Here is a 14,980-nt window from a genome sequence, read left to right as displayed (position 1 = left end):
TATGATTGAAATTTAACTATGCCAATTACATTACATACAACTTCTTGACACAGACAGCTATTTGTAGAATGAGGCAAACCCACACTGGGAAATACCAAATTTTAAGAATTTAGGGGGAAAAAATGTTTTTTTCTCTTGGGTGGGCCGTAACTATCTTCTTTTTCCCCATTTTGTGAATGTATTTTTATGTTGGGTAACATTTCCCAAACAGAAGGTTGTTGGGGGTTTTTTTTGTTTTTTTTTTTTTCCTATTGTTGGAATGAAACAAACAAGTTTGGTTTCAGATCCACAAAAATGCCCAACTGTTAGAGGGGGGAAAAAAAACGTTTTCCACTGGCTGCTTGCCTGTCTTATCCCGAGTCAGCCTTGTCTATTGGCTCCTTTCTCTGGGAAGGCCCCTGGGGCTGTCTGGTGGAACTGATTGTAAAACTATTTTGTGCAATAAGAATTGGTTTCTTCTGAATTTTAGAGACCACCCAGCATACGCCGTATCTTTGGCAACTGTCTGTTGGTTTCCTCCGTGTTTGGTGTACACTGAGTACCTGTCCCGGGTTTCTGAGTCTTGATTCGGTTCCAGGTGGAGAAGGGAGATTTCTTTCTGAGAGGAAATCCTCTCCTTGTCATCAACAGTCTCTCCAGAATTCACCTTGCACGTTTGTGTTTCTAAGGTGTCGGGTAAAGAACGGAACCAAGCCAGACAGCCCGACATTTGCAGAGCATGAAGACGCTGCTCCCGGGCTCCGGGCACCCGAGCCGGCCGGGGTGGGAACTGTGCGCGGGCAGCGGCCGGGCGTGCGGGTGCCAGGCCCACACTGACCAGGGAGCAGAAGCTCCCGGACGACGGGCTGGACGTGAGCCCGCCGCTGCGTTCCTCCCCCGGCAGCCCTGTCTCTCCGAATCTACCCCCGGGCCCCAGAACGCACAGGTCTGTGACACCCCACTACCTCCTCACATCTGCTGAGGTTAACGTGGGCCCAGCTGCTGGAGACCAGATGCAGAGGAAAAGGAGGCCGCGCAGGGCTCGAGCCGAGGGCCGGCCACCTGACTGAGGGCTCCCATGGACAAGGAGCCCCCCCACCCTCACTTCCCCTCTCTCCCCCCCGCCGCCGGCCGCTGGAGCGGGGCGGGGCGAGACGGGGCCGGGCCAGGGCGGAGGGAGCCCGAGACCCCGCCCTCGCTAGCCCAGCTCGCGCCCAACGCCGCGGATTCCCGAGTCCGGAGAGAGAAGGAGGTGGGGTGGGGGGGGCGGGGTAGCAAGCGCCGCACGCTCGCGCACGCGCTCCCGCCAGCTGCCGCGGGCCCGTGTGCGCGCGCCGCCCCCGCCCTCCCCGGTCTGGTCCCCGGGGCCTTGCTGACGTCAGCGGGCCGCTCGTGGAGCTGGTGCGCAGAGCTGCCGGCGCACACGCGCACGGCGCTCGACCCCCTCCCCCCGCCCCCCGCCTCCCGCCGCCCTCCCTCGCCGGCTCCGGCGCGCGCGCGCGCGCGCCCGGACGCGCGTCCACGCGTTCTCTCATCACCACCCCCCTCCCTCCTGCCTCTCCCTCTCTCTTTCTCTCTCGCTCCCTCTCCCTCGAGCTCCCCGCTGGCCGCGGCTCCCCCGCGCTCTCCCTCCTCCCTCCCTCTCTCTCTCTCTCTCCAGTCGGCTCCGCCGAGCGATGCGAGCTCCGGGAGACCGCGACGCCGCCTCCCGCTAGAGACCTGCCTCCCCCTCCCCGGCCCGGCCCCCCGGCCCGGCCCCCTGCCCAGCCCTGCCCAGCGCGCGGGGGTCGGCGAAGGCGCCGCGGACGCACCGACGGCGGAGGACCCGCGATGCACACGCACTAGCAGCACCCCCTACCTCCCTCCCTCCGCACCCCGCGCCGCCGCCGCCGCCGCCGCCGCCGCCTCCGCCTCCTCCGCCTCCGCCTCCGGCAGCCGCGGCAGAAGGACCCACCCTGCCCCCCACCCCACCCTCCGCCAGCTCCGGCTGCGGATCTAGCCTTCGACTCCTATTTTATTTATCCGGGGTCGTGCACCAGCCTCCGTGCCTGCAGCCCCGAGCCTCCCTCGGCCCGCGGGCGCCTCCTCTCTCGGCTGCGGAGCCCCAGACCCCCGCCAGCTGCCGCGAGTCTCCCCCGCTGGAATCTTGTGAGCGGCTGTCTTTTCTGGGGGGTCCTGGTTTTCCCCCTTTGAGCCCAGGCTCTGCTCTCTGGGGGGGTGGGGGGCGCGCCAAGCCGGGGAGCCGTGCCAGCCGAGTAGTGCGGGCTGTGGCAGGGAAGGGGCCACCATGGGATGTACTCTGAGCGCTGAGGAGAGAGCCGCCCTCGAGCGGAGCAAGGCGATTGAGAAAAACCTCAAAGAAGATGGCATCAGCGCCGCCAAAGACGTGAAATTGCTTCTGCTGGGTAAGGATCGCGAAGGCCGCCCCGACCCCGGCCACGACGACCCCCTGCTGCCAGCTCCCCCGCCCCACTTGTGCCCCCAGGAGACCTGGCTCCCGAGTTGTCACCACCATGTGCCTAGGGTCGCCCACCCCCTCCCTAGCATGCCTTAGCCCTCCTACCCCCTTTTCCCTAAGCTGACACTCACTGGTTTCCCCCTGTCTGTGTCCCAACAGGGGCTGGAGAATCAGGAAAAAGCACCATTGTGAAGCAAATGAAGTAAGTGTCTGTGGCACTGAGATTTGGACTTTTATTGAGAATTATTATTTTTTTTTAAGAATCGTTTTGTGTTACCTGGCTCACTCTCTCACATTACTCTCCAGGCCTGATTTTTTAATTCGTGTACACACACAGCACGCACACACCTGGCCTTCACTCCCCTCCCCCACTCCTTACGTTTGTTCTGGGTCCTCCACCCCAACTCCTGGGATGGGTGTTTTTGTGGAGGCCTGTAGTTGTATGAATGACAGTGTCCGCCATATTGATCAGAACAGCACACTATTGGCATGATTATGAGCATTACTCTTGCTGGTGGAGTATTTCATGTTTTGCTGTCTCTCGTCTCTATCTCCTTCTGTCTCTTCTCCCTCCTAGCTTCCCTCACTCCCTGCCTAATCCTGGGGTAGTGATTTTTGAACTTGGTTAAAACATGGAGGGGATCCAGCCCTTCTAGACTTGGGGGTAGCAGATCAAGTGTTTGCTGTTCCTGAATTTAGTGCTGAATTGGAGCCTGTGGATTTTTAACCCTTCCCCCCCCCCCCGAAAATAGAGGGCGAGGGTTAGGGGAGGGGGCGTGTGCTAGGGGAAGGAGTGGATTTCCAAGCGGATGTGATAGACACAGCTGTATCCAAAGCTGAGATGGAAGAGAGATGCTGACTGTGGGTTTGAATGCCCACCCCTGGCTGCCCTGGGCCCTTCTCCTCCTCCCTCAGCCCCCAGCATTTGCTCTCCCCGGGTACCATTTTCCTTCACTCTGTGGCCTTTATCATTGTATTTATTTTACACTCTGCTTAAGCCGGTCCATGAAATCTACTAATAATGCGGATTTCAGGCCCTTACTGCCGCCCCCTTCTGCCTGAGATATCAGTTTCCCCTCCTAATTAACTGGGGGTGGATTTGAGTGATGGTTGAAAATTAAAACAAAATGGGATATTCCTTCCCTTCCACGCTTTCCCAGTAAGGAGCCTCGCCCTCCTTCCCACTCGCAGGCTCTTGTCTTGCCCCATCCACAGCGGAAGCTCCTGATGAGCCCACAGGCAGCACAAGCGGCTTTGCTGGGGGAGGGGGTGGCCGGCAGGTAAGGGGTGTGCGCCCTAGGGGCCTGCTCGCCCTGCCTCTTCCGTTGGCCTGTCAGTTTAGGACAGGGAGTTCGTTAAGAGCGTTTAGAGAGGATTCCAAGTCGCTTTGCTGTGACACCTTCGTGCACACACAGCTCTAATTAGAGGTTGCTGTGCAGTAAACAAAAATGATTATTTTTCAACTTGACGGAATAGCTGAAGTAATTGCATCCCGTAGGAAAACAATGGAAAATAAAGGCCCTTTTCGTGGGAAGGTGGGTGGGAGAAGCGTGTTTTGCGGTTTGGGAACCAAGAAGCAAAAAAAAAAAAAAAAATCTTGCATGTGTAACAGGCATGACAAGCGGGTTCCAGGCGGCGCCATGATGGTAGGGAGTAACGACTCGGAGACAATTTCCCCCCATCTGCTTGGCATAGTCTTATTTTTGTTTGCGAGCTCCCGGGGGCTTTCTTCTCTGAGGCCCCCTCGGCTCTCTGCACCCTTCTGAGCTACTGGTAATTTGGCCTGGGGCTTCTCTGAAGCTTGTGCAACCCAAATGGATGGGGAGGTGGGGCCTGGGGAATTGCTCTTTGCTATGAGATGCATGTTGCATTTGCCTGGAGCCCTTGCGGCTCGGGAAATGCAACCCGCGCCACCCCTTTCGCCCTAGGGAGGACGTTTCAAAACTTCACAAGTCTGTAATCTGCCCCAGCAAGGCTGGGAGTTGTGTGAAAGCCCCAAGCACCCGAGCTGAGTGAGGTTTCAGGCGTTTCCAGTGGTGGACAGCGCCCAGCCGAAGCCTGAAAAGTCGATGGGGCTCAGCTCGGCGCTGCTCGGCTCCACTCGGCGCGGCCTGGGCGCGGGGCTCGGAGGGATTCGGCAGTGTTCGGAGTCCAGGCAGAGAGGACCGAGCCGCCTCGGAGGGGGCCCGAAGGCATTCGGAAACCCAACGGGGAGGCGAGAGCCGGGCGGGAAGTAGGAGGGGTGTTATCGCCTGCAAATTAACTTTTCATCCACCTGCTTTTCCTGAACATGCCCCATAAAGTAGGTTGATTTAATAAGAAGTTTAAAAATATATGCTGTGTCCCCAAAAGGGCACTTGGTTTGTTTTTTTTTTTTTTTTTTTAATTCAAAGACTGTTGAACTCTCAGAGGAGATAGGTGTGCTACTTTAGAATGAAAATTCCTAATTAAGTACTGGAAACAAGAAATCTTAAATGAAGGCTATACGTATTCTTTCTGGAAAAAGCCCTGGTTGGGAGTGTTTGATGTCTGTGGCAATTAAATTAGAAACCAGAGTATTTCTTCTCTTTTCCCTCACTTCTTTCTGTTCTCACCCCCACTGGGTATCTTTTTAGAGGAAAATGCCAAGCAAAACTGGGATCCTGTAGTTAAAACAATTTTTTTTCTTTTTAAAAGCACAATATTCCAACCCTCTTTAGGAACCAGGACAGATTTGCTCAAAAGATCAGTCAGAATTATATCTAACCAGTGTAAATTTTGCCACAAGAGACCCTGGGGTCCCTTCCTTCTGCATTCATGAATGGCAGCCTTTTATGAGAGCCATTCAGCTTGGCTTGAAATAAGTCAAATCAGGGCCTTGTGCCAAACTGAATGTAGGACTTGTTTTATTAACCACAAAATGTGGGATTGGTGTCACTATCTAGTGACAAATTCTTTCCTCATTCACAGAGGTGATTTTTGAGATCATCACTTAATTCAGAGTCACTTTTCAGTCAAGAAGATTGTGTTTGCTGGGTGGGGCCAGCCCAGAAATCTAGGTGTTATTTACAGGAAGCAGTTTCCCATTTTGATGCAATTGGTGAACAATGTAGCACACTTAGGATGTTTTATTTCACCTGGGCAAATGACATTAGATGATTAGAGATACTCTGGATGATACACTATGAAAACCCAATAATTTCCTAATGGGACTAGAGTTTAGTAGCCAGGATATTGACATTTAGCCATCACTGCACCCCCCCCCCTTTTTTTTCAACATTTCCAGAAAGGTAAAGAGCCATTCCATTTAACCAGTGTTTTCATCCATGTTGTAGTGTGCTGATCAGAAGAAATGCTCTTAGTAATTGTGGTTGAATAATAAAGGACTAGCTGGCAAATGCTTCTTGGAATAAAGTGTTAATACCTTCCTCAGCCTAGGAACACTTCAGAGAGATTGACCTTTGAAATTTTTTTTCAGTACGTGTCCTGAAAGGAAACTTGCATCTGCTTAAGAGATGCCACAGATTAGATTACCATTTTTAGAAGCCTGGTTCTCAATACTTTTTAAATTAAAAGTTTCATTTGAATGTAGCTTTCTGGGGTTTTTATCCTTTGTGTATATGGTTGTGACATAGTGTTTGGGAGCTCTATGTCAGGCAGTCCAAAACATTTCAGTACTGAGAAATAAACAGTGATAATTGCAGTGTACAAATATTATTTTACATGTACTATGAGTAATCAGTGACTGTTCTGTGTGGCATTTTAAATAACTTAGCTTCTTTTAGAGAGTTGTGACCTCACCTATGATACAATCTCATATTGCATACGCTGATGGGACTCTTAGTTGTTCATATTAATAAAATATCTTAAAGGAAAGGTGAATTTTATTGTTTTACCAAACCCTTACAAAGAAATCTTTTAGAACTATATTTTGTAAGATGTAAGATCAATAGAATATCATTCTAAGTAACTCCTCAGTTCTCAACAAGTAGTGACAATTACTTGGACCATGTACCTGATAAGAATTAAAATGAACTGTACAGTTGCTGTGAGCATCGCTTTGTCCATATTCAGGATGCTGAATCTAGATCTGTAAATAGAGTTGTTACAAAGATGAAGAGTTGCAAGGGGGCAGTGGGAGAATGGCTTACTAAGCTAGTAGGCTTCACCTAAATGGGCACAGTAAAATGGAACATTTCTCCTGTGTATTCATCCCCAGGAGTATTGCTTAATGCTATCCTAAAGCAAATTTAGAGATTTGCCTGATGAAGATGTCATTGTTCATACAAATATTCCCTTACAATAGAAGATGATTACACAACCCTGTAAGAAAGGTTACCTGCTGCCAAAAATCTGGTGGCTTCCTCCTCCCCACTGACCTTCTATAATTAGGGTATCCATGGTTTGGTTTGAGCTTGGGTTGTATTTTCTTTCAGCACACTATCATTATCCCCAAAGTGGCAGGTATTCATGGAATTGAATAGTGACTTGAAGCCATTACCCTGAGCAAGCACAGCCATTTCTAAAGGTGTTTCACATACATGCCCAAGGGGCTCATACTGTGATAGCATTCCACTGAGAACTACTTCAACATTTGTGGGCTTGGTATTCCTGCAGTCATCTGATTGGCTACTTTACTTTTCTCCCCACTTATCCTGTTTATTCAAATGGATACACCTTACTCTCTGGAGGCAATGTGAGCACCAATGGAATGTCAGATCAAGTGGCAAATGAGTTCTCCTTTGCTGATGGATGGTACTTTCTCTCTCCTTAACTTCACTATCATGTAAATAAATAACATCAGAGTAACAAAACAGTCCACCTGATGATCTACATGAATTGGCTATGGAATTCTTAAACCTCAGTTTAAGAATCAGGTGCTCATTGGATTCTAAACTAGTACCTATGTGTTTGTGAAAAAGGATGTTACTTCATGAAGATTGGTGTGGCAGGATAGGAATCTAGAGTTTCTTTTCTGTAAGTTGGAAGCTGGATGAGATTTTCAGTATCCAAACTTTTATGTGTTTTTGTACATGGAACAATGGATTTTATTGTGACTCTTAGATTGGTACATCTGTTAAAGATGGGACATGATCACTCCTGATTTTCAGATGTGCATCATCTTATCTGCTAATGCTAGAGATTTAATGTAATTAGAATAAGGTCCTGTTTTTCTGCAATATTCATCTGGATGAAGGAACTGGATCTCCTGTCTTTCTGGGTGTATTCATTCTCGTTTCTTAAAAAGCTACACAGACTTATTATCATAAGATTCCATCTTTATCTGAAAGAAAAAAACTTAATAAAGAGGATGATTCCAAGCTAAAAAAATATTACCCCAAAATGAATACTAGAAAAGAGTAACTTGTAGTTTTGAAAAAAAAAAACCCAGAATGTGTGTGTGTGTGTGTGTGTATGCGCCTGCATGCACATGTGTGTACATGTACATACCACATGCGTTTAAGAGCAGCAGGTACTGGGAGAAGGGAATTTCACATCCTATTTATTGACTGCATTGCTATAAAAATCCTAAAGGTGCTAAGATGAACTCCATTCCAGGAATTGCTCAGATTTCTGTTGCTATTTTATCCTGCCCCCATTCACACATATCAGTGGTAGAAGAGAAACTGTCTAACAAATCAGTATTTAGCAGCTAGAAAGAAGAAAGATCAGAGGCCTGCTGACTGATCCAGAGGAGTAGATGCAGCTTCTTATTTAGAGAAGCAGTTTAAATTGCGTCTCTGAAATAGAGAGGCGGCTTATAGTATTATTTTTTACAATCAGCCTGCCTGACTGCAAATCTTGGCTATAATGCTAACTAGTTGTATAACCTTTAAAAGTTACTTAACTTTGAATGCCTCAGTTTTCTTGCCTGTGCAATGGGGCTGGCAAAAAGCTAAATACCTATTTGTGTTATTGTGAACATGAAATCAGGAAATCTGTTTAATGACAGCATCAGCAACACAGAAATTGTTTAAAAATGTTAGTTATGCTTTTAATTCCTTGATTGATTAGTGGGTGCTTCATTCCCATATGAAGTTCTCTTGTCTAGTATTGGGGTTTAGTTGTCCTGTGAGCTGGAAGAGGGGCACTGTAGTTCATGCTCATGACTTCTTCCCCTTGCCTACTCTGCAGCATCAGTTATATAACAAACTATGTTGTCATAGCTGATGTGACATTTTTTTTAAGGGTACAGTTATTTCAGCCCAATAGGTTAGGGTAAAAATACAAAGAGCAGGGAAGAGCACTGAACTAGGAGTCCAGATCACTTTTCTATCCCTGCCTCTTGGGGGGCACAGTTTCCTGACAGAGCTGGACTAGAGGTACCCAGGCATATTTCCTGTTCTAAATGGTCTATCAAACAAGCATTGCCCTTCATTTTCAGGGTCTTGAGATTCTACCCATTATTATCCTGTGGAGTATAGGATACCTTTGGAAGTTGTTTGGAGGCTTAGACAGTTGGAAATAGCAACCTCAACACAATGTTTTCTCAGCCATAAAAGTAGTAATTCTGAGAAGCATTTTGAGAAGACCACCTCTAACCAAGCTTTTCTTGCAGATATTTTTTGCAGACCAAAGAGGAGGATCTGAAAGTGTCTTTTTAGTAACAGATGTCACTGGGCAGAGAGAGTGAGGTGTGTGAGAGAAGTGGATTTTCTGTGGTTTCTAGGCTGCTCAGAAGTGAAGCAAGGCCTGTCTTCCAGGGAGGGTTTCATGCAAAGGAACCTGCCTGGCTTCTATGCCTAAGTCTAGGGGGTCAAGAGGATTGTAAGCTGTTCTGGGGACTGTGAGGAGATTGTGTTGTCATTTTGAGTTACCCTTTTGTTTAACTTTGAGCAAATCATTTATACCCTTTGGGCTTCAGTTTGTTCATCTCTGAACTGAGCCATGGGTTTTCACAGTGGAATTTCTCCAGCATCTTTTCAGTTTGTGGTTCTAAGATAACACTAAATGCAAAGAGAAAGCTTGAAGCCTGAAATGCATTGGGGAATAGTGGGAGTATTTGCCACCCACAGCTTTTATCTGCCGAGCCATCTTTAGTTCTAATTTTTTTTACAGAGAAGAGGAAAAACATTGTGCTTTTCATAGCACTAAAAATTAAGATAAAATAAAATCCTTCAAGGCTAATAATGCCCTGAATTTGTCCCCTTACCCTCTTGATTTGTCAACTATCTAAGAAGCACACAGAACAGAGAAAAGATAAAAGGAGGATAAGAGTAAGACTTCATGGCAAAAGATTTACCCTAAATTTGCAGTTATGTCTTGGATGACAGGGTTTTTGGTAGGAAAAAAGTTACTTATAGGAATGACATTCCCATACTTTAAAATTGACCTGGGTTGCCCTCTTCCCCTGCTCCCAGAACCACTAATGTATATCATCCCTAATTTGGCATTTATGCCTCTGTATCCTTTGCTAGACTTAGTGTTTCTCTCTATCAGGCCTCCCTAAAAGCAAGGATGGTAACCTTTTTTGCACAAAATATAGCCCTGAGCATAAAAAGATGTTCCACAAAATAATATTAATTGAAGCACAGAGAGAAAGAAAGTACACAGAGAATACACCATGTTGTTCTGTATAACCCTCCATAATTCTGAGAACTTTAGATGGCCATAGGCTGGGTTCATCATTTTCAGTCCATTATCTCATTTGGTTTTTTTTTTCACATGCACCTATGAGGAAGTGACTTTCTCAAAGCCATACATGCTCTGATTCAATTTTTTAAATACAAAACTTAACATTGTTAGGTTATAACCCCACAATGGTTCCTGCTAAGCAGTTATCACCAGTATAGGCACTGGGGAGCTGACAGTCTAAAACCCATCAGTAAATGGAATGGCACCTTTGACTGAAGTTGATGGTAGACTAGTCAAGGGCTCGATTAGTGCTAGGTTCCTTGTGGGAGAAGGTGATGATCAGCATTGTATACTGCATTGGTTTTAGACACCAGTATGCCCTGGCAACCATCCAGAGAGCTCCTGAAGTTGTTTTCCATTCCTGCTTCAGACCTGTAGGTCAATTTAATGTAGTACCAGAGAGATGCTGTATTTGAAGGCTATGGCGTCAGTGGAAGAAGGTGGCTTCAAGAAAACTGGAAAAAGACAGGATAATGGGAGATTGATCCATCCTTCCATAAACATTTATTTTTTGTTTTGTTTTGTTTTGTTTTTTACCAGTCCTGAGCACTGTCCTTGGACTTTCTCAAGGCTAGAGCTCTACCACTTGAGCCTCAGCACCACTTCCAGCTTTTTTCTATGTATGTGGTGCCGAGGAATCGAACCCGGGTCTTCATGCATGCTAGGCAAGCACTTTAACCACTAGGCCAAACTCCCGGCCCCTCCATAAACATTTTTGAGTGCCTGCTTTGTGCCAAGCATACATACACATGGTATTGATGGGTGGAGAGAAGAAGATTTCAGGTAAAGAACCCATAGTCAAAAGAAAGTTTCATATAAGAGACTCTTGAACTTCAGAATAAGAAAAACCACAATGTGCTGTGGGAGTCCATAGGCTACTCCCCAGATAGGAAGTTCAGGGGAAAGACATGTGGACTAAGACTTGAGAACAAGTAGTAGCCAAGTAGAAGAAGAATGCCAATAAAGAACCAACATGTGCAAGGCAGGCATCCTTGCTATACAGAACTTGCTGGGAGTATAAAGGAATTTGGTTTGACTATGGCCATATGTGAAAGGAATGTTAAGAAATGCAGAATGAAAGATGAGACAGAAACCAGATTATTCTTTATTATACTAATGATTTTTTATTTTATTCTGAAGATAATGAGCAGCCATCAAAAAGTCAAGAAAATGGATATCAGGATCAGTAGATTAGAGGATGAAGGTAGATCTGGAGATTTGGAGAAAACAAGGAAGGTTATTTCTGTAATACAGGAAGAAGAAGATTAAGAACTAAATTAAAGCAGTAGGATGTAAGTGAGAAAAGCAAACAGACTCGAATTTCAGCACTGAAATAATTGCACTTACTTGATGATGAGTTAGAAAGGCCTTGAAGAAGAGATCAATTTTTGGAGGATATTGGTGAGAATGAATCGAGAATGCTTGTTTAGGGCCACAGATGGATGGTTGTACCATTCCCTGGGATAGAAGAATGCAAAAGAGAAGAAGAAGGAGGATGGGTCATTTCATTTGGTCATGCTGATGCTTCTTGTGGGATCATCCTGGTATAGGTCCCTAGTAGGTAGTTGACTGTGTATGAGGAGGTAGGACTTCAAGACAGAAAATCTATTTGGAATTCTGTGATGCTTATAAAAGGGTTCTATAGAAGTGTATAATCTCCACCAGCTAAGAAGGGGAAAGGAAGCAGAAGATGATGATTCTAACACACATACACACACACACACACACACACACACACACACACACACACACACACACACACGCACACACGCATACCAGCTCTAGGAAGTATAGGAGGAGAGCCTAGATGGAAACTGAAAAACAGAGAGATGGAAAAAAAAACCCAAGGAAGAGTAGCACCATGAAAATCAAGGAAAGAGAGAGTAGCTCAAGAAATTGTTGAGTTAGGCATTCCAGTAGTCAGATAAGATAAAAGATGGCAAGTATCCGTTGTGTCTGGCACTTTGTGGATAATCTTTGCAAAAGGAGTTTTAGTGAAGTGGTAGGAGGAAAACCAGATTACATCAGAAGTTAAGTGTGTGCGGTTAAGAAAGTTAGTGGGGGCCATAGATGGTTGGGCCATCTGTCCTAACCCCACTTTTGAAAAGAAGCTTGGTCTAAAGAAGGAAGGAGAATAAAAACAAAATAGAGAAGAGTATAGGGCCCAAACAGGAGTTTCTTTCTTACTGTCTTAGTTAATATAGAGGGACTTGAAACCACTGAGAAACTGTAAAGAAAGCGCCCTGATGGAGAAAGGTGAACGTGTAGGAAAGATCAAATGGCTGGTGCCCAGATAGGAATGGGTAGCTTGATGTGAGTGTATATCTCCTTCTCTGAACTGATGGGGAAGTGGGGATGTAGAAACGCAGGCAGAAGCTCTTTTTTCACATTTCTTTTTCTCTCTAAAGCACCTGTGCTCATTTACTGTAACTCCACAGACCAGTAACCTTTATTCTACTCAAACCACAGATTTATTAATTTAGCCAATATTTGCCTAGCATGTATTGTGCATTAGGCCCCATTGGAGACTCAGTGAACACATCAGATCCCATCTATCTCAGGCAGTGGCTTCAAACTAACAATTGGTCATAATAGTTACAGACTTAAGGTTTTTCTGAAATGACATCTTTGAAGGAAGCCTTGTATTTATCACAGGGGGATCCAGCTCCTGCTCTCAAAAAACTGGATTCACTGGAGAAGACAAATGACACTATAGAAGGGCCAGTGGAAGCAACAAACAGGATTTACTTTGAGTAAAGATTTAGGTTTAAACTATGAAGGAGCTAGTTGTTAAGACAAGAATTTAGTAGATCCTCATTGGTTTACTTACTGCAGGCAATTCAAGCAGGACTGACTGTCACAGTTCCCTGCTGTTACCGAAAGAATTAGGCATGTGACTCAATGATTGGCCCAGAGGTGGACCTGTAACTCAAACTAGGCCAATCATTGTCCTTCCTAGAGTTTTGTTGTCATTAAGAAGCTTTTCATCTTGGAATCAGCAAGGCTTTTCCTGGGCTAAAATGCTAAAAACTTGAAATTGTCTATGACTGTATTTCTGTATCTTTATTGTCCTTTGTAAGAAGGAGGCTTGCTTAAGTGGGTTAGATAAGGATTTGAGAGAATGAATGCTATGGAAAGGAATGAGGAGGAAAAAAATTTCAAAAGCTATTCGATGATATTGGAATCTCTGAACTGGCTCTATAGACCCGACAGTTATCATAATCAATATCTTTGGTACAAACTGATCTCATAATTTAGGTTTTTTGCTTGTTTTATTATGATACTGGAAGTTGTTAAACTCAGGGTCTTGTATATCTATGACAAATCAAACTAAATATGAATTTTAGCTCCTGCAGAATGACTTTGTGAGTATTCTTGTTGAACAGATTGCTTAGGAAGTAGCTCTGGCACATAGAAGAGAAGTCGACACTAGAAGAGAAATGGGGCTCAGCTACCTTGCCAGGCCTTGAGAGTGGGCACCATGCTCTGGGATGAGCCCATAGATAGAAGAAGGAATCCACTGGAGAACCCACCTGCAGTTGACCTGCAGAAAGCTCTGACTGGGAAAGAGAACAGGAGGTCAGAGAAACTGGAAGACAAGCCAGAGACCCTGCCACATGCGATGCCTCAGGTTGGGAATAATTGTTCGGAAGTTCTTGGTGTGAAGCTAGGTTTTGGTACCTATCAGGGCCAAGTAGGCTAAAGGCTGAAAAGGCAATTGCGATTGGTAATTGATGATATAGTTAGGTTATTTTTTTAACTATGTTTAACAGGGAATATCTAATTAGGAGTTATCTGGAAAGACGCTGGGAGTATTTGTAAAGGTGTACCAGACTAAGACACAGCATTTGCAAAAACTTACTCTGCTGGGCACCACCAGTGTTTCACATAAAAATTGTAGCAAAACTTGGCGGAGAATAGGAGGATCACAGTTAAAAGGTAGTTTCAATGAAGGGGAAGGGATAGTATTAAAACTCAGTAAAATCTTAATGGTAGATATCTTTCTACTCCCCATCTGTACTAGGAGTCAAGAAATTCAGACATTCTTCAATCCCTGTACACATATGGCCTTTGGTGGCTCTAGGCATGTTGCTTAACTTCTCTAGGACTCTAGGAAATGGGAGTGGATAGTCTGTAAGCTTCTGCACCAGTCTTGAGGTCATAATTTAAACCCTGCTGTCCAGCAAAACAGATGTTCTTGGGGCAAAGGAATTCCTCTCCTTTTTCCTCAGCTACCCCCAACTGACATAATAAATTATAACAAAATTAAGCTTTCAGAATGCTAGTGCTAACTGAGGAAAGAAAACTGGGACATCAGCTCAGGGAATCATGGACACCAGCGCATGTTGCATCCATTTACACTCTTCACAGAGGGTGTAGAGTCCCATGAGATACAGATATATCTAATAGCAGTAAGGATTGCAAAAGGTTTCTACAGATAATTGAAGAGCACAAAGACAAAACAACTCCTGTGGGGGAGGTCCCCGTTCTAAATTCACATGGACAAGAGAAGAAAGACTAGTGAGTCCAAGCTGTGTTATGTGCAGGAACTCCTGCTATGGCAGGCAAATAAAGAAGAGCTGGATGGGCCTATATAATAGGAGACATACAAGCTTGCAGGCACCAGTGGGCAAGAGCAGGTGTGGTATCTCTCCTATCCTTTGCAACCCCATCACTGGAGCTCTAGGGGTGGTAGATTAGCAGAGAAGAGTACCTAATTCTGAATTGTAGCCATTTCTTCTACCTTCCCTCTTTCTACTCCATGATATGTATGCTGTTTCATCTTGGACTCCTTCCTTAGAACTTCAGCCATTCGCACCTCACCATTCTCTTCATTTCTTTGGCACATTTTATGAATACCAGTGGAAAACTATGTTTTAGTTTTTTCTGAGCTTCCAGGAATGGAATCCTCAAATAAGATGGACATAA

General features: G+C 45.6%; 1 protein-coding gene across 2 annotated transcripts in view; it reads left to right on the top strand.

The window, feature by feature from the left end:
• The first annotated feature begins 1,533 nt into the window (after positions 1-1,533).
• Positions 1,534-14,980, top strand: part of Gnao1 (G protein subunit alpha o1) — a 147,371-nt gene continuing 133,924 nt past the window's right edge. The window contains exons 1-2 of one of the 2 annotated variants that reach the window (XM_090357623.1): positions 1,534-2,384; positions 2,597-2,639. In XM_090357623.1, coding sequence (XP_090213749.1) covers positions 2,267-2,384; positions 2,597-2,639 — 161 coding nt within the window. In that variant the 5' untranslated portion in view covers positions 1,534-2,266. The remainder of the gene's footprint in view (positions 2,385-2,596; positions 2,640-14,980) is intronic. The other variant, XM_090357622.1, reaches the window with a different exon arrangement.

Source organism: Megascapheus bottae, chromosome 24 (assembly GCF_031878675.1).
Source record: "Megascapheus bottae isolate mThoBot1 chromosome 24, mThoBot2.hap1, whole genome shotgun sequence".
Classification (NCBI taxonomy): domain Eukaryota; kingdom Metazoa; phylum Chordata; class Mammalia; order Rodentia; family Geomyidae; genus Megascapheus; species Megascapheus bottae.
Note: the sequence above shows the minus strand (reverse complement) of the source record. Positions and strands in the feature narration are given on the sequence as shown.